At 44.6% G+C, this 19,271-nt stretch overlaps 1 protein-coding gene across 2 annotated transcripts in view; it reads right to left on the bottom strand.

Moving 5' to 3' along the window:
* CRYBG2 (crystallin beta-gamma domain containing 2) overlaps positions 1–19,271 on the bottom strand; it is a 403,207-nt gene that overhangs the window by 7,304 nt on the left and 376,632 nt on the right. For both annotated transcript variants that reach the window (XM_078682657.1, XM_078682658.1), the window contains 8 exons: positions 14,959–15,085; positions 11,725–11,867; positions 9,437–9,563; positions 6,628–6,660; positions 5,742–5,854; positions 4,372–4,501; positions 3,385–3,524; positions 322–445 (listed from right to left, as the gene is read on the bottom strand). In XM_078682657.1, coding sequence (XP_078538783.1) covers positions 322–445; positions 3,385–3,524; positions 4,372–4,501; positions 5,742–5,854; positions 6,628–6,660; positions 9,437–9,563; positions 11,725–11,867; positions 14,959–15,085 — 937 coding nt within the window. The remainder of the gene's footprint in view (positions 1–321; positions 446–3,384; positions 3,525–4,371; positions 4,502–5,741; positions 5,855–6,627; positions 6,661–9,436; positions 9,564–11,724; positions 11,868–14,958; positions 15,086–19,271) is intronic.

Here is a 19,271-nt window from a genome sequence, read left to right as displayed (position 1 = left end):
CATCTTAGACACTCCTTTTAACACATCCAGCATGACCCTGTCTTGTCAGCTCCAGTAATGATGTTAAAGATAAGCAGGAGAAGGTTGAGGAAAATATACTGGACAAATCCTAACCATAAGACCCCAATTAGACTGTACATTCCATTACTTCAAGTGTTCCAGAGAGGTGTGGAGTCAGGCCCCTGACATTTCTCGTGCAATCAAGCCCCCTCCCTACCCCCTCTGATGCTTCAGACCCTAAGCTGCCTCCGCTGGCTCAGTTAACACTGGGACATTTTAACCTACATCACAATATTAAGAAAGGCAGTGTCTTGTACTTACCTGCTGAATGGGGCAAAGTGATCCTATGTGTTGAAGCCCACTGTACTGCGGCCAATTAGTGATCTCGGTCGAGTCCAGCAGCCACTGGCGCCCCCTGTAGTCACAGTGCTCATATAACACCCATCTGCACACCACCGGAAAGTGGGTGAGGAGGGTGGTGGAAGGAGACAGAAGAGAGAAGGAGAAGTAGTCCGAGGAAGAAGGAACCAGGATTAGACAGAGGCCAGGACATGATAGCGAAAGTAAGTGGTTGCATTACCAGAGGTGAGTATAGGTGGGGTGTAAAAATGTCAGAAAAAGAAAACAGGGAGAGAACAAGCAAGGGAGATGGGGGATGGAGAGGTAGAAAGAAAAGACGAAGAGAGATGGAGAAACAGATGAAGAGAGACGAGGATAGTATAAAATGTTGATTAGGCAAGAAGAGCATAGAGAGAAGATGGAAGGAAGAAAGAGAAACATCAGATCATGAAAATCTGAACACTTTTTATATACAAAAAACAAACGTTTACCCTGACAGAGAACTCTGGACCCACCATTATGACACTACTGAGGCTTTCGAACAGCAGGATACAATTACCCAAAATCCCTCATTAACTGTGCCTACCTTTGACTGTTTAGTGGAATGTCAAAAGAGTGGAGCATTATGGTCGTTTGCAAAACATCAACAGTGAGTGAACCTTTGGTCACTATCTTCACAGACTTGAATGGCTAACGGATCATCAATTACCCTTTCATACAATAAAGTAATTATTAATCAAATATGTAAAAATGCGGCAAATTTGACACCTCCAACTAACTAAGCAGATATTCATCTGTCCCTCTAAGTCAGGCCATAACAACTAATAACAAAATGTCAGACCATCCAAAATCTGTTCACGATTCTACTCAGACATTAGTTGTGATTCAAGGACATAAATATCCCTCCAGGGACAGATAATCCATCCAGGACACATTTGATCCCTTCAGTCCACAAACCACTGTTCAGTCTCACAGCTAATTTCTCCAAGCAGCCAATGATCTTTACTGGGTGCGATCGATCACTTCATGTAACAAACAATCTTTCAAGGCGAAATTAACCATTACAGACATCAGAGAATCTTTACAGAGCTCATTGAAAACCTGAGGCTACAAATATTCTTTCCACCACACCATCAGCCGTTCCTAGACACATCACAGCCCCACAACACAAAAAAATACTACTAGGACACAATCAGCCCCGCCAGTCCTCAAAGATTTCTTCCAGCAAAGGGTCATGCTCTCTGGGCCTCAACTAACCCTCACAAGACAAAAACAATTCCTCAAGGCCACAACCAATTGTTCAAAGTTACAACCCACCCCCCAGGTAACAAACAATTGCTCCAGGACACAAATAAGGTCACAAAAACCCTTCCAGGGCAAGCCAGTCCCTCCAACTCAGAAATAGTTTGTCATTGAAACCATTCATTTCACTCCCTCTCTTTGTGTAGTGTGGATGCCTTACAAGATACATTAGCTAGGTCTCACCTGCTTACTACTGAACATATTTCGAGCTATTGGTTATTTTTCCAAACATTGAGGATTCTCTCAAAGCCATCTGCAATTGTGTTACCTCATCAACAGTTCTTCTAGTTCATTGCCAATCTGATAGGTCACCAAAGACCTTGCCAAGTTGAGTGCAAATTCCTGACACTATCAAAACGCCACTCAGCCTTTGCCGTCCCTCTAAGACAGGGGTGAGCAGCGGTAGTCTGTATGGAAGGGTTCTACGTTAGGTTTTTAAGACACTCTGTGACTATGCAAATGATTCAAATCTAGTGTAACTGTATGAAAATATAGAATATATGGATAGCCTGAAAATCTAGAACAGAAGCGGCTGTCCGACCAAAGGTGCACCCGAATGTTATAGGATATGTACAATATCACGAAACGCCACCAGTCTCCTCATCTCCTTAATGGTCCTCAAAGGCCATGAAGGACTATTTCCACAATGTACGGAAAGCATCTATCCATTATAGACACAAGAAAAACAAGTAGTTACACAGCTCCAGCAAAAATCACTCTTTAGTTACGTTTCAGCTTCTGTCCCAGCACGCCATTGATCCGAGTTGCTCAAACTACACTTTCCTTTAGTAACGCTAGCTCAACAGCACCATATGCTTGTAGCCTTCTGCCAACCCCAATGCTAGGCCTGAACCTGGATTTGCGAAAGCCTTGTCATGTAGCCTATTCAATACCAGCCCGCAGACTTCCTGTTTATCGGCAGTGGCTGCTCCTCCGCAATGACGGAGGAGCGTCGCTCCACTGCCTGGCTCAGAGCCAGCAAATGGAAAGTAAAACAATGTTCTAGCATCGTTTTATTTTTCATTTACCAGCTTTGAGCCAGCTGTGCAGGGAGGGACGGGATGGGGCTCGGGAGGAGGAGTGCTAGGTTTACTCCTTAAGTGCGCATAAGTGTTTGGACGGATGTCTCAGGCCGACCAAAACACACATGTGCACTTGGGTTTCACCAGCTCGGCTGCATTGACCAGCTGAGCTGGAGAAACCCCCAAAGACTCCGTGGCCTGAGCGGAGTGCATTTTCAGCCTGCTCAGGCCAATCCCAGCGCTGCTCTCCAAGCAGGAGATCAGTGCTGGGGTTGGATGAGAGTCGGTCGAAGGGGCTTCCGAGGCCAGGAAGAGAAGAGGAAGCACAATATGATGTGGAAGGTGGCCAGAGGCTTCAGATAAGTTCTTTTAATGTAATATATTCTAACATCCCACTGGGTGCTCCCCCCCAAGCTCCCCCTCCCACGTTCCCCCTATCCGCCTCACCGCCTTTTGTTTGTGGCGCTGCCACTGTTTATCGGGAATACTGCCTCATCATGAGAAATTATTTTCTTTGTCAATTTCGCGTTATTGGGAATCCCTCATTCACATCAATTGTTTTGTGCTGCTGTCCATCCTCCTTGCCCGAAGCCCCTGTACCTTATATGCCATCCCTACCGGTTATCGATAACCTGCATGTGCTGTAATGCAGCATATGCCAAGCATGCAGAACCCATGTGCAGAAGGCGAAGAGCCCACATGGCCTAGTCTCTATACTCACATGCCCCCCCTCACGCGCACCGACAGTACGTGGTTATTGAATCCTTCAGCTTGGAGACTCCGCACTTCACCCGTTAGCTCAATTTCTTTTCCTTCGAAGGATTCCAGGCCATGCAGCGAGATGGAGGGCTCAGAGAAATGCTGCAAAAAAGAGGAGGGTGGGGAGGAGGACCAGATCAGGAGCGAAGCAATGAGCAAAATACTTCAAACTTAGAAATACCCGAGAAAGACATCTAAAAGCGTGACACGGTGAAATCCAATACCAATGCTCACTCACTAGTCCTGACAATAGTGTTCCGTACTATTAATGCATGAGTTGGTTACATAGGAAATGGTAAATTTTCTGAATTTGTTGTTTTTATTTATGGCTTCCAAAGTTGATAATAAATGTGTGCCTGAAGAAGCGCTTAGACTAGGGCATTCATTTCTAAATCAACAGAAAATGTATTACTGAATAGTTAAATGAAGAGAAAATGCAATACTTAAAAAAAAAATGTTATAATGTACGTGTGAATTGAATTTTTCATGTTGGGTGTAATAGCTGAAGCCAGATAGCCTGGGTGAGTGATCAGCAGCATCTAGACACTGTTCAAAGTGCACTGCAGTGTGTCAAAACACCGCACCAGAGCACTGAATATGATTCTCATACTCTAGCTACCAGTGGCGGCTCCTCTGCTAAGGAGCATCACCCCATGGCTTTTTGCAGTGTAAAAAAGGCAAAAATAGTCATGCACACATACCGTGTTGTCCATGCAAGCTGCATTACATCCTGCATGGAGAACATGCCCATCCCTCCAGCCCCTGCCCCTGCGTGGAGAACATACCCACCCCTCCAGCCCCTGCATGGAGAACATACCCACCCCTCCAGCCCCTGCATGGAGAATATGCCCACCCCTCCAGCCCCTGGCTGAGCTCTGTGCCCCCCACCCCTTCCTCCCACCCTCCAATGTGGGCCGTCTTAACAGGACATGTTAGGAGAGCTACTTACAATCGGGACCTGCATCAGAGACCTGAGGACAGTCTGCGACATGCAGCCCATGGCAGTAGGGCTGGGGTACTCCCCCTCAGACAAGACATACTGTTCCCCCGAAAAGTCCACATTTTCATAGAGTATCCAGCTGCAGGGCAGGAAAGAAACATAGGAAAAAAGGCAGAAAAGTTGGATTGGTGGATTGAGGAATGCAGATTTAAAGGAAGTGAGGTGGGAAGGAGAGGAAGAGTGGAACAGGAAACAGGGAGGGCGGGAGGGAGGAAAGGAAAAGGGGTGGAGGAGTGACAGTTACATCAGTCCCAATACATTCTGAGGTTTTATATCTGTCAGCTGCCTTTTCTTTCTTAAAACACATCTTCATATATCGGAGATTGCGGTCAGTAAAAGCACAAAATAAGAAATACATTTTGCCTTAATATTTATAACTAAATTTCCCCTGTGGGCTTAGTTGGTGCTTGCTCATTATTTAAATACCCTTTCTGGGTGTAGTTATAACCTTTGCTTGCCACACTAAGTTCCCCAGATCTTTGTGGGCTACTCATCATAAACCTCCATTTCGAAAGTTTAGCTATCTAACTTGGATAATCCAAGTGCTAAGAGAAATGGTGGCTTATTTACAGTCGCGACTGCGCCCACGAATCAGCAGTGGGGCGGAGAGGGGAGGAGGTGAAAAAATTAAGATAAAACAATTCACTTACATGTTGGCCAGACGGCTGGCTGGACCCTGCCTCTCTTCTGCCCTCTTCCTGGCTTCTGCTGGAGCAGGGAGCAGGATAGGCTCCCCTAAGTCAATCACTAAGCTGCAATGAAGCGTTGTGATTGGTAAGCACCCAGGCTCTCCTGACCCAATCACTGCAGCATTGTAATTGATCTGAGCGCCGTGCTTCGGCCCTCAGATGGGGAATGGAAGCCTGGGCATGTTCTTCATCCAGGCTGTGAAGCAGCCTGGATGGAGAACATACAAAGTGCGCATGAATGTTTGGTTGGCCCCAGAGGGCTGGCCAAACATTCAGGTGCACTTAGGAGGGTGCCACCACTCCTCCCCCCTGCACAGCCTAGCCACACCCCACAAAACTGACCAAGCCCAGAAATAAAAATTATAATAACATCTTGTTATTATCATTTTATTTTTCCGTTTTTTGCTGTGCTGAAAAAAGGCAGTGGGGCGACGCTCCTCCACCTTAATGGAGGAGCTGCCCCAGCTTACTTACAAGCCTCTTGCGCTGCATCACTTTTAATATGGGAAAAAGTGACTTACGGTGGCGCAACAGGCTTGTAAATAAGCCCCATAGAGACCTTCTATCAGCCCGTTAGGATCAAGTTATCGCAACATCATACTAGTCTTACAGCAAATACAGGCCACTCACCTGCCACCATGCACTCGACAGGACTGGGGATTGAACCCCTCTGGAAGGGTAAAAGACTCCTCCTCATAGATCAAGTCATCGCCATGGAAACCGGCCTCAGTAAACAGCTGGATCTGAAGAAGGGGCAAAGGGAGAGACATGAGAGGTAGGCCTGTAGGGGTCAAGCAGGAGGCACATTCTAGAGTGGAAATACTAGTTTGGGTGCAGGCGGAAAGCCATCTATATGATTATGAAGAAAGCACAAATGAAGCAATGCATTTATGAAGAAGCCAGTATGAGAAACCCATAATGAGCAGGAATACATTTTGAATTGCATTAACAATTATGGAAAAAACATTATCAGGAAAGTAGAATGAAGACAATTCTAAATACAACCACAAACCTAATCCAAGCTACAATCATTCCCTAACTAAAAGTATCCCTCACCCTAACTATAAGGCTAACCCAAACCACAACCCACTATTCTAACCATAAGGCTATACATGAACCTAAATATAAATATAGCTACCTGCCGAACCTAAACGAAAACAACTACCTTTAGACTAAACCTATTGCTTAACAACTCTAACCCTATAATGTTTAACTCAAAAATAACAATACAATTCAGGCTTACAACGGAAAACCTATTTCCATCGTTATTACTCAAAAGTGGCATAATCACTTTCTCATTACATGTTTGTCATTTTAGTTTCCTATGTGGTTGTTTTCTGGAGAAGTGTCCTCATAGCTGAAGCACTGGATGGGCTGAAAGCAGAGTGAGGAAAAACAGAGATGTCCACATGGGGAAAGGATGGGAGATAGGATGAACCACTTGAGAGAATGGGGAAGAAACAAGAGAGGTGAGCCCAAGGCTTGTGGAGGCCCAATGAAATTTACTTTACTGTACCTTTGACTCGTAGTGCAGACTGGGGTCACCAACCTAAAAAACAAAGCTGCTTGTGATCATATGCTCAGCAACAAGCAATCAACAGCTCACTGCTAATATACAACAAGCACCCACCAGCACAATGCAACTGTCTGCTAGCACCTACAAGTACCCAACAGGCATTTGGCAAGAACCTACAACCAACATCTGCGCAGCAGCACCCGACATGTGCCCACTTACTATCTTCTAATGGAATGGTACAGGCATACTGACTCCTAAATAAAATAACACTCTCAAGCACATGCGCAAACACACACACATATACAAGTGTAGGTTTCATACATGTAAATCTACATATATGAACCATGCCAATATATACTTATCTTTAAGGAATGTAGATTTGAGATAGAATAATTTGTATATACCTATATATACTTACCACCACAACATTCTGGTTGTCAATGTTTTGGCTACGGTATTCTTGTACCACAACCATTAATTGAATTACATAGATATACAATGCTTTCAAATGAACAGAAAGATATGCAGAACTCTGTCCTGTCAGATATCCGAATCCAGAACACTCTTCTATAAGAGGTAAATATAAAAAAAATGTTCTCTGTGATGTAAGTATACAAGGTTATCCTCTTGGAAGGAGTAGACTCACAGAACTCTCACCTGAGAGGTACATATACACAACACACCGCTCGAATGGATGACAATACAGAACTCTCAGAACTATTCCTTCTTTTGTGGAATTCAAAAGGCAACTCAAATCCTTGTTCCTGATCCGCTCCCTTGGCTGTGGATAACCGGGGTCAGCAAGCAACCCCTGAACTATGTGACTACAGTGAATCCCATAACCAAAGAAGCTCGGCAACTCACCCATGTTCCGCTTACAATGTCACTCATTGAATACTTACATATGTTATGTTCATGTTTATGTTTATGTTATGTATATGTTTATACAGATTTTTGTCATCCTATTACTGTAAAGCGCTCTGCTACCTCCGGGTCTTGACAGCGCTATAGAAAACTTCCTAAATAAATAAATAAATACACAGATGCCAGCCCTAAATCAGTATTTTTAGGTCGGGCCTGGGCACCACATGCGCTGCTCTGCGAGGCATGCTGTATTCAGGTAGGGACTTGAAGCTCCCTCACTCTCCGACCATACTTTTCACTGGCTTGTGTCATTGTCCACTGTAAACTGTGCCTGTGCATTGGTCAATGGGCTTAGTAGTCCCTCCTTATTACCGCCTTGTCTCGTTTTGTAACATCCCATGACAACACCCCGTTACGTGAGTTGTTACTCAGTAGACTTAAATTACAGCCTCTGAACACTGTTTTCTTAAATAGCTTTGTCCTGTCTGCTGTTGCAGGCAGGACACGCTCTCTCCTAATGCTTTTTAAAAACAATTTATAGCATGAACGTATTTGCAATGCAATAGGTCTTGCATTTGCAATAGTTTAAGCTATTGGCATTGTAAATGGCAATGTCTTTTATTTATCTTTTTTTAAAACAACACATAAATAAAAGGCATTGTCATTTACAATACCAATAGATCAAACTCTCGTAAATGCAAGACCTATTGCATTGCAAACGATTGTTCCCTGAATGTTGCAACTTCCTTTAAGGACAGCAATGCACAGAACTCAGTCCTAAAACCTAGAACACTGCCCAGGAAGAGGTAAGAAGAAGTAGATGAGATCAGTATACAGAAACCTTACCCGGAAGAGATAAATATGAAATACGATTCAATAAGTAAGGTATCCATAAAACAGTTCCCACAGAGTTTAATTTCAGGTGATGAAAAAACATATATGACTCTCCACTAGATTATGTAAATGTACAGAAATTAGCTATGTGTTAGGAAAATATACAGAATCCTCCTTTTGATGAAGAAATTAAGGAGAACTCTGGTCTCTGGAAAGTAAAATTATACAACTCTCTCCACTGAAGGAAGGAAGAAGAAAAAATATTCATATTTTCACCGCATGGTGCAAATATCAAGTGCTTACTCTTGGAGGAAGGTAGTTCCCATAGCTCACTCATGGAGTATGGACATATGCAGGGTCATGCTCTGTGACAGGTGCACACAAACTCTTCTCTGGAGCAGCAGCATAGGCAGAACATGGAGGATGAACAGGCACATAACTTTCCTCTGAAAGAGGAACATTTAAGGCACTCTCTCTTCTAGAGAATGTAAACTCACAGTTTCCTGTTGTTTTGAAAGTGCTTAATTGGCTCCCTGTTGCCAAGGCATCCACTTTACAAATCTAATTAAAATCTTCATTGCACAAGGCAATAAATGGAAAGCGTCCAATTTTGAACAGGAACATTCATTCAGCTCTCATCCGGAGGAGAAATTTATGCATAACTCTTCATTTTGGGAGGAACATAAACAGAACTCTGCTTTGGAGGCAAACAGATGCAGACCCCTCCTCATGAAGCAGAACATACAAATAATTCGGCTATGGTGGATGAACTTGTATGGTGCAAGATATCTAGAGCTCTCTACTGAAGGATGATCAGCCAAATAACTCTGTTAGAGAATAGAAACACATGAAGAACCTTGGTAAAGAAGTAAATACACAGAGATCTCCTCTGGAAGAACTAGATATCGAAAGACCTCTAATGTAGGGGGGGGGTCTCTCTTAAGGGGCTACATGCACCAACCGCTTCCTTAGGGGGTTGCACACAGTTATTCCCTAGAGAATGTGAGAATAGTGCTCTCTCGCAATGGAGGCTATATACGAAGACCTCCTGGAGCAGTTTAGACCATAGACCATAGAGTGGTTATATCCAGAGATTGGAGAATGCTCTCACCTGTCGGACAGGTAAGAGTGAGCAGATCCGGCTGTTGCTTGCACCCCAGTCCTGAAAGCAGTGATACGTCCCTTTCTCCAGGATATACTGCGCACCGGAGTAGTCCACGTTCTCATAGGCCACCCACCTGTCAGAGAAAAGGGAGACTCATTTACCACTCTGTGCATCCTACAAATTGTGACTGGAAGGCTTCACTCGCAGTCTCAACTTACATCCTCCATTTGAAACCTCCACCCAAATATATAATTCACAAATTCCACTTGCAGCCTTCACTTAGAATCTCTTATAAAAGCTTCCCCTTTCAGCCTTTGCCTGCAGTCTTCATCTGAAGTGTTTAAGCGCATGCTTCATTGGCAGCTTCCACTCACAGACTTCACTCACAGATTCGACTCACAATTCGCTCTTACTCTTACGGTCCTTAGTAGACGCTTGCAGCATCTATTCATGGGCCTCTTCCTATGGCCTTCACTCACATCTCTCACCCACAACCTCCACATGGAGATGCCATTCACACATTTTATTTTCAGCTATTACTGGAAGAATGCACTCAAGGTTGTACACTCAGGCCTCCATCCATAGCCCCAACCCACATCCTCCATTTGCAGACTTCTACCTTTACCTATTGCCTCCATCCACGACTGCGAACTGTACTTTCCATTCTGAACCTCAAACCACGTCCTCCAACAGCAGCCTCTAACTGCAACTTCATGACACCCGCCGCAGAGCTGGAGTTATTCGCACAAATGTCTCCTTCCTCTTCATATTACAGTGTCTTGTCTTCGGACGTATTTTGGTTCACATGGCCCTATATACTGTGGATCACCTGGTCTAACCAGAGACATGGCTAGGGATATAAGGCATATTACCAAGGGTGGCGATAGGCAATTATCGCCGGTTTAGCGGCCGTTTTCGGCCGCGGCGATAATTCTATCGCTCTATTTAGAGCTGTCGCTAACTGATGTTAGCAACAGCTTTTAGGCGATAGCGAGCGGTTTGGGGCCCGCTTTGCATGTCAGCGATATTTATCGCTAATGACATGCAAAGTGGGCGTACCCAACCTGTTAGCGACTGAAAGCAATCGCTAACGTCTCTATCGCCTATTAGCAAGGCAGACGTAGCGATGGAAATATTCCCGCTATCGCCAAAAACTCACGCCTGCGCAGACCAGTTCTTAGCCATGTTATCCAATGGGAGGTGGATAACATGGCTAAGAGCATTACCATTAAGTTCAACTTCATGGTAATTTGCGACCCCTATTAGCGAAATCGCTATTTTTTTTTTACTTTAATGCATTGCATTTAAGAAATCTTAATTTTAAATTCCTTAAATGCAAGTAATCCCAATTTTGCGATTTCTTAAATTGCGATTTTTGCATTTGGGATGATGCATCCCAAATGCAAAAATATCGGTCGCAAAGGGGCAGATTCTGAGAATCTGCCCCTTTGCGAGCGGATTTTATCTTGATGCATCTATGCTCTAGTGCCTAAGTAAATCCCGAACACTGGGATCACACGGAGAAGGATGCTACTCATTTGCATAGTGCCACAGCAACTTGTCATAGTTAATAAGCGCTATATAAACACGAATACAAAGCAATCGTGAGTTATAATGTCAGACTTGAAATCAAGAATATTCCTTGCCTGGCAGTTGTCCATCTATGGTTCTCTTCTACGTGTGGGTCCCTTCCATGTCATTATAAAACAACACACAAGGCAGAGACCAGTGACACAACAAAAAGACAAGTCAAAACTAAGCTTAAAAATTGGGACCTGGACAAGCTGTGCGGTTTGACCTAAATGTTTTTTGCAATGTTGTAAAAAAGCACTCATTCACTCTCATGAAACCAACTCTTTCCTGTTAGTGTTTGCTCTGCTCAGACCCACTCAGCAGTGCACAGTCTTGAAACTCAGAGCCTTCGTTCAGGCTGATTCAACCTTCTCTGCACACTTCTAAACTTCACAATCATCTCTGCATGTTTGTGAAACTCACACTTTTACACACGACTACACTGACAAAGTCTCCGTCCATGCTCAAACCAGTTTTTGTCTTCTCGACAGTCACGAGCTCGTACCTCCGCACACCTATGACGTTTAGACCACCTGTTCACACTCACAAACACGCACACAACATTCCCTGCACACTTGTGAACTCACAACTTCTAACACTCATACAACTAGGACATGGACACACATTCAATGCTCGCTCGTGAACTCTCATCTCTGAAGAAGAAAGAGTTCACACCCTCTCTTCAAACTCCCACAGCCCTCCCTGCACACGCGAGAACTCACACGCCGCTGTGCACGAGGATGGACTGCGTGCTCGGCCCATAGCCCTCCAGTTCCACGTCAGGCAGCGCTACGCAGATCTCCAGACTCGGGCCGTCCTCGAAGTCTGGTTCTGCGTACAGGACCAAGGCCGGCTCCGAGAAGTCCTACGAGGGAAGTGGAAAAGGATGGGTGAAGCCACGGGAAATGAGAGGGCATGAGCGAGTCTAACGACCACATGGAGAAACAAGCACTGGGAAAGCCGGTAAACCAGGCCCTAGCAAGCTGGTGCAATGGGTGCATCTTTTTAATTTTTCATTGCAAGCTTATGCCACAAAAATAAAATAAGAAAAAAAAACTGCAGCCTAAACTTGGTGGACTTGTGCCAGTAATAAAACACTTAGGGCCAGATGTACGACCATTTCATTTAGTGCCTCGCAATTTGCGACACATTGCGAGTTTCAAATTGCGAGGCGCTAAATGAAATGTACAACACAGTGTTTAACACTGTTTGCGATTCTCAATGCGGTTGCAAATTGCGAGGCCCACTAATATTAATGAGCCTCTCGCAATTTGTGAGCTTATTGGGAAGGCCAGCTCTCCCAGGGATGGTGGCCTGCTGGGCTCAGCAGACCACCATGTCTGGGACTGCTTTTAAATAAAGCACTTTCTTTTAATGCAGTCCGTTTTCCTTAAAGAAAATAGGATGCATTAAAAAAAAAAGAAAAGAAACATTTTTATTTAATTTTTTAAGGAAAGGCAGTGGTCCCTAGGGACCCCTTCCCATTTGCAAATGCATTTCCACCTACTTGAAGTAGGTGGTAATTGCGAGTGTTTTGCGATCACAATTGCGGTCGCAAAACATTTGTACGTGGTTTTGAGACTCGCTATTGGGAAGGGAACGTCCCTTCCAAAGAGTGAGTCGCAAAAAAATGTTGACTCTCTAAATAGGCTATGTACATAGCCCAATAGGTTTTTGCATGCGCAAACGGGTTCGCAAGCCTGTTTGCACATGCAAAAACGGGTCGTACATCTGGCCCTTAATGAAAAAAAATAACCATTGTACATAATTTTAATGGAACAGTATGGCGGCTTTCTTGCAGGTATGTCTATTAGAACAAATACATAATTCCTTAATAGTTTTAATGCACATCAAAGGAAAATATTATTCTAATTGATTCAAAGAAATTACACTATTGATTCTGGAATTCAGAAATTGAATACATAGCTTAAACATAGAAAAATTACGGTAAAGCATAAAGAATAGAAAGAAAAAATTGTAAAGTAAAGTTCTGACCCTGGCACAGAGGTGCTCTTCTCCTTAGTTAGCTGTGCACATATGATAAATCAAAATGCCAGCGCTCACAGTACAAGAGAGCCCTGGCTGGTGTGATTTGACCCAAAGCCCCAGCCTATAAGCTGTTGTGGGTGGGAGCAAAATGTGAATGACAGTTAAACAGAAAAATGGATGAACAGGGCTGACTAAAGCTCATCAATGCGTGTGAATATGCACAGATTGTTTTTTTATGGGATGTGGCTGGCAAGACAGTTGAAGTTGTTCCTAAATACACCTAACAAGCATTGGCCAAGTCAATCATTCTGGCGTTGGGTGCAAGCCTTTTGGCTTTGTCAGTGCTTGTTTTGTCATGGTTTTTGTAAATGGGAATTGTTGAGCATGCTTCTGGGTCTTCATCAATATTCCTTGGCACTGAAGTGAACTGCTTTGTGTATGGATGCGCTCTCGTGCAAAAGCAGAAGCCCTCTTCACTGACATGGAAGTTAGCCAATGGCTGAAGTGGGGTGATCCATTGCCACATGCTGTATGCAGTAGCGAGGGTAAGAAAAATGTGAATGACAGAACAAAAGACCATTGGAAGAAAAGGGATGGCTTAAAGCCCCTATAAGCAGGGCTACTGGAAAAATGCAGCAAGAGAGGACCAAATTAGGCGGCAGAGTTGAGTAAATTATGCACCAAAAAAGGCAAATTATGCAGCATAATGCGACGCAAAGGGGCTCATAAATATGCCCCAGACTGCCTAAGGCAGGGCATCTTGAAACTACCAGCAATGGCACAGCACACGGGGACCTGGAATCACTCTGCCGTATAACAGTGCTCACAGCGATGGGGTCATCTCACGCTCTGTGAGTAGGCAGTGTCAGACTACCAGTAACAATACATGCACTTCACACAGGGAGCACGTAATGTCAGACTGTGGGTGACCTGAACAAAAGGAGTAGACACCTTCAAGCTGTGTCTGCCAATTACTGCACTTCTCACAGAGAGCAGTAAATGTCAGGCTGTGACTATACCAGGGGCGGCCTTAGGTATGTGCAAGTTGTGCAGCTGCACAGGGCCACTAAACCCCAGGGGCCACCACACCAATATATATCCTTAATATAATAATCCTCTGAGGATGGATACATATTTGTGTGGCGGACCTTGGCAGGGATTTGGCGGCCTCCGGCTCTGTTCCACTTCCAAACACCCTGACCCCCCCTCTTCACAGGCCTCTGTGCTCTGTCCCGCCCGGACCCCCTCTTCCGGGGGCCCCCTACCTACGCTCCCTGCCCAGGGCCGCCATGAGCCTAGAGCCGCTCCTGACTATACTCACTTTTCTCAAACTATGAACACCTGCACTTCTCATACAGAGCAGTTCCATCAGGCTACCCATACCTGCAAACCTCACAGTAGCAGGAACTCACATACTCTGAGCAGGCACCTCTCCCTATGAGGAGCAAGAAGTCTGCACTTTTGCATTACCACTTCAAGCCCTGGTACCACTTTAACAGCTTAGGAGAGTAATACTCCGGTTGTAAAGTGTGTTCTACACTAAAACAGTGGGGTAGCAGTGTAGGGCATCACAGGCAGTCACACTTAAACTGTTTGCAGATATTACCAGACAAGAAAACCGAGACACATGAGGGGTCCCATGGATTAGCAAGGACCTGGAATGGATCTGGGACAGGTGGAAAAGTTTCAGCGCCAGTAATTGATTGATTGATAAAAATTTATATTGCGCAAAAAACAATAACCCGCAGGTATCAAGGCGCCTAACAATAATATCGAAAGTCTGAATCAATCATCATTACACATAGGCTTTCAGAAAAAGGCGAGTTTTTAAGGCACCGCGGAAAGTCTGCAGGGAGGGTAGGGACCTTAGATCCAGGGGAAGATCGTTCCACCATTTTTAGTTCCACCATAATTGGTTTCTGATCACCACGAACTCCCCCCCCCCCCATGCTTTGCCCTGTACTCACTGTGCGAATTAGGCGGATGGACGTAAGCTCTGCACTGATTCCACCCCAGTCCTTCCAGTCCATGTACTCTCCTTCCTCTAAAAGGTACTGCTGCCCTCGGAACCCCTCCTTCTCGTATCCAACCCAGCTGTGGAGAAACAGGCAGGCACAGGTCACTATGCAGAAGAAGCACATGCAGAAACTGCAGTATGCCTGTTTGATACACAATCATCAAAATACATTTGAAAATCCGACAGGTCGAAAAATATTTTGTGAGCAATTTCTTTTTATGAGAATGCCCAAAAATGATAAAAACACCACAGGAGCCAGCGTAAAATCATTTGATCATAAGATGCTAAAAAAATGTTTTAAATACACACAAAAAACTCTAACTGTTACTAAACAAATATTGGCGAAGCCATCAAGTCTTGTCTTCTTAATACACATGCCCAGCTATTATTGGCTTTGCCATTGCTTGTTTGTTAAGCATTGTTAAAAAAGGCTAATGTAAAAAAAATTCAAAATACTGGTGGAAAAGCAAATGCAAATCTTAAGGTATCTCTAAACTGTCCATCGAATTCAATACATTGAATCTTTAAAACCAGCGTGGTGTATTTTTCAAATGTAATACATGGAACTCAGAACAGAATTTACAAAGAATAAGGAAAATGCCAGAACTTAAAGTAATGCAATTGCCAGTCTAATATACTTTCCACAGGACTCAGGCCTGAAACAAAGGCTTTTGTCCTTTAGTGCTCTGCAGCCGCCTAGGGAGCAGATTTGCAGCATTCCCCCTCCCAGCACCATAAATGCTGTCTTTGTGTGCTGCGGCTGGGCATTCTATGAAGAATGTGGAATACAGGAAATAAAATAAAACCACCCAGTAAAGTATCATCTGTAGTCAAACTTGGAAAAAGTATACCTGTTGCTGTACTTTTAAGGTTGAGGTGGATTGTGTGAAGCACACCACTGACAGCGTGAAGGCGTGATGTGAGGTGAAGTAACACAAACACTCACCTACTTCCACAGAGTGATCAAAGAAAAAGAAAAAAGTAGTTCTCTGGTGTGAGTCATGGAAGGATATATGTCATCCAATCAAAAGGATGGTAAAGAAGCTTTGTACCAGGGGAGTGACAAACGCAAGAAAAGAAGGAAAGCCACGAAATTAGAAGCAAGCTAATGAGATTGACAAGAAAGCCGAACAATAGTAAGCCATGGGCTGACCCAAAGGCCATTCCAAGTATGATACTGCACAAAATAGGTCTTCGACACCAGACAGGTGAAGGGGAGGCCTAAAAATAGGGCATTGGAAGACTTGTTTAAAAGAAATTGAAAATTATGAAAAAATTATAAAATAAATAGATCTTTTATGTTGCCAGATTAAGCACTCTCCCACTGGGATGTTATTTAAGTAACTATCATAGATAAAAGAATTCTTTGACTAGACATTATTTGAAGAATCCATTTCCACCATAACAAAAATTTGTCAACATTTGTTTCAGATGAGCTTATGCAATGCTCTGGTGCTTTCTCAGGGCCGTAAATGTTTTCAAATTCAAATAATATGTCTTATACTTTTTGGATCAGATGTACATAAGTGAGGGTTTGTGATTACCAAATAGCAAATTTTTGCGATTTATTATTTGGTAATCGCAAACACCTATGTACGAAAGTGTGCTTTACACTTTCTGGAATTTCCAATGGGTTGTAAATAGACTTACCTCACTAAAGTTCGTGAGGTAGGTCTTGATTTGCGACCCATTGGGGATCGCAAAAATCATAGAGAAGGTGGCCTGCTGAGGTTAGCAGACCACAATGTCTGTGATTGCTTTTTTAATGCAACCATTTTTCCTTAAAGGAAAACAAGATGCGTTTCAAAAAGAAAAATGAAAAGTTTTCTTTTCATTTTTTAAGAGCAGGCAGTGGGTCTACTGTCTGCTCCTAAAAAAATGATTTTACAATCTTTCACCAAGGGTAGGGGCCCCCCAGGGACTCCTTTCCATTTGCGAATGGTTTGCCACCTACTTGAAATAGGTGGCAAAAATAAATACAAATGTTTTGTGACTGCATTTTTGTCACTAAACATTCACATACACCACTGCGGTTGGGTATTAGGAAGGGACGCCCTAAACACGCTCCTTCCTAATACTGAATCACAAACCCAATTTGTGATTTGGTAATAGGTTACTGAATCACAAATTGGGCCTTTATACATAAAAAAAAATGCCTTTTTCGTTCGCAAATGGCTTATTTATTTGAATCAGGCCATTTGTGAACAAAAAAAGGTTTGTACATCAGTCTCTTAGACTTTAAGTGCGGCTACACAGGGTGGGTTTAAATTAACCAATATTTGGTCTCCCAGTCTTATAGGTTTTGGATGCAACATGCTAACACAGGGCAGACGCAGACCACAGGATATCCACCACAAATAGATCGAAGGATGAATAAAGGTTTAATTTAAATCTTTCCCCTATGGAGGAGGGACTTCAAAACCCTCTTAGCATTTATTAATCAATGTACAGCTCTTATATAATGTGGCCTATTAAGTAAGACAGCAATGCATAAACTATCACTTTGTTTCCACGTAGCCAATTTCTTTGAGGGTTAAAGTTTGCACAACTATAATGCTTCAGGTGACTGTCATTGAATAGCTCCTCATAACTCCACCCCCTTTTTAGGTTTCGTAACCTGGCGAGGGGCGAAGCCACTCCCAGATCGAAATCTGTTGTTTCTAATAGTGAGGTTAGGACAGCCTCTGTTTCCAATTGGCTAGCTCCATAAATGGAGGCTAGCCATTGGGAGGCAGAGGCTGTCAATCGCGTTTTCTCTCGAAAACGCGATTCGGGGGCGTTTCTGGTGCTTTTTTTAAGCCCCGCCCCTTTGTCCCGGGCCGCGCTGCGATTGGCTGCCGGCCCGGGACACCCCCGTGACGTCATTCCCGGGCCGCGCTGTGATTGGCTGCCGGCCGGGAAACCCCCGTGACGTCAGCCAATCACAGCGCGGCCCGGGACCTGGCTTGTTGTTTCTGTATTTCGTTTTGTTGATTACACGTTAGCGTTCTCTCTCCCTGAGGGCACACAATTGATTCTCCCTCTCTTCTACTTAAAATATTAAAATTTTAGACTTTTTTTGCCCCGTTCAAGTCGCAACTTTCTCAAAACATAACGGGTACATCTACATTTCTTACGTAAGATGCTCCCGTATCCAAAACATTTTATTCCTGAAGACTGCGCGTAAGCGGGGTCGTCTGCTGAGTGACGTTCAAACCACAGTCAGGCAATCCGTCCCTGGCGTAAACTACCCTATATGGTTCCAATTCAGAGACACTTATTTTGCCTGACCCTAACATGGATGTCACGCCGACATTTGACCACGCCTCTTCTCACGACCGCCTCCTCAGCCAGTGACAGGGGCCTGTATCGCGAGAAGACGCGAGAGGCAGCTGGTAGCAGAGGAGCAACAGCAGAAAGTGAGGGATCGGACAGGACCCCCAGAGCCGCCGCTGCCATGGCGGCTCTGCTCCCCGTGGACAAGAGAGCCACTGCCGCCCAGCTCAAAGCAGAGCTCACACGGGGCGCTTCGGGAGCTGCTGGACTCTCTGCTGGGCGGCCGCCGGCTGCGGGACAGGAGGACGTGCTGGAGTGGTGCCGCTGCCTTGTAGCTGGCGGAGATAGTTTTGAGGTGTTCTGCCAGAGCGTGAGAGCCTACGACAGCGCTGCGCTCTGCGGCCTGGACCGCCAACTTTGTGGCGTACCGGTGCCGGACTTGCGGCATCTCTCCCTGCATGTCCCTGTGCGCGGAGTGCTTCCACCAGGGCGAGCATGCCGGACACGACTTCAACATGTTCCGCAGCCAGGCAGGAGGTGCCTGTGACTGCGGAGACAGCAACGTCATGCGGGAGAGTGGGTGAGTATCTACAGTCTAGCATTGTGCAGAATAGCCTATAGCCTGCTCACTTGCGGCCAACACGTCCTGCACACACACCTGCGCTACCACCTTCTGGCAATCCTATAACCTTTAGTGACAGCCTCTACTGTTTGTCAGTCTCTCCTGGTTGTCAGTGACTGCTTACAATGCTACTACTGTTAGGGGTTGGAATCCATCAAGGTTCTAATTTTACCACCTTTCTTCAAATCTGTTTAGACCCCGGTCATGAGCTGAGCAGAATGTAATTCCCATATGGAATTCTGTTCTGTTCAACATGAGTGAGCCTTCGTTCACATACCTGCTTTGTCAATCACATCACACTATCTGTGCATTTGTGCACACACTGGAATCAAGGCAACCTGCTGACAGCTGGAATTAAGGACGCCACGGAAAGTAAGGAGTTAATT

Source organism: Lissotriton helveticus, chromosome 3_1, assembly GCF_964261635.1.
Source record: "Lissotriton helveticus chromosome 3_1, aLisHel1.1, whole genome shotgun sequence".
Taxonomy (NCBI): domain Eukaryota; kingdom Metazoa; phylum Chordata; class Amphibia; order Caudata; family Salamandridae; genus Lissotriton; species Lissotriton helveticus.
The sequence above is the reverse complement of the archived record's forward strand: the minus strand, read 5'-3'. Positions and strand labels throughout refer to the sequence as shown.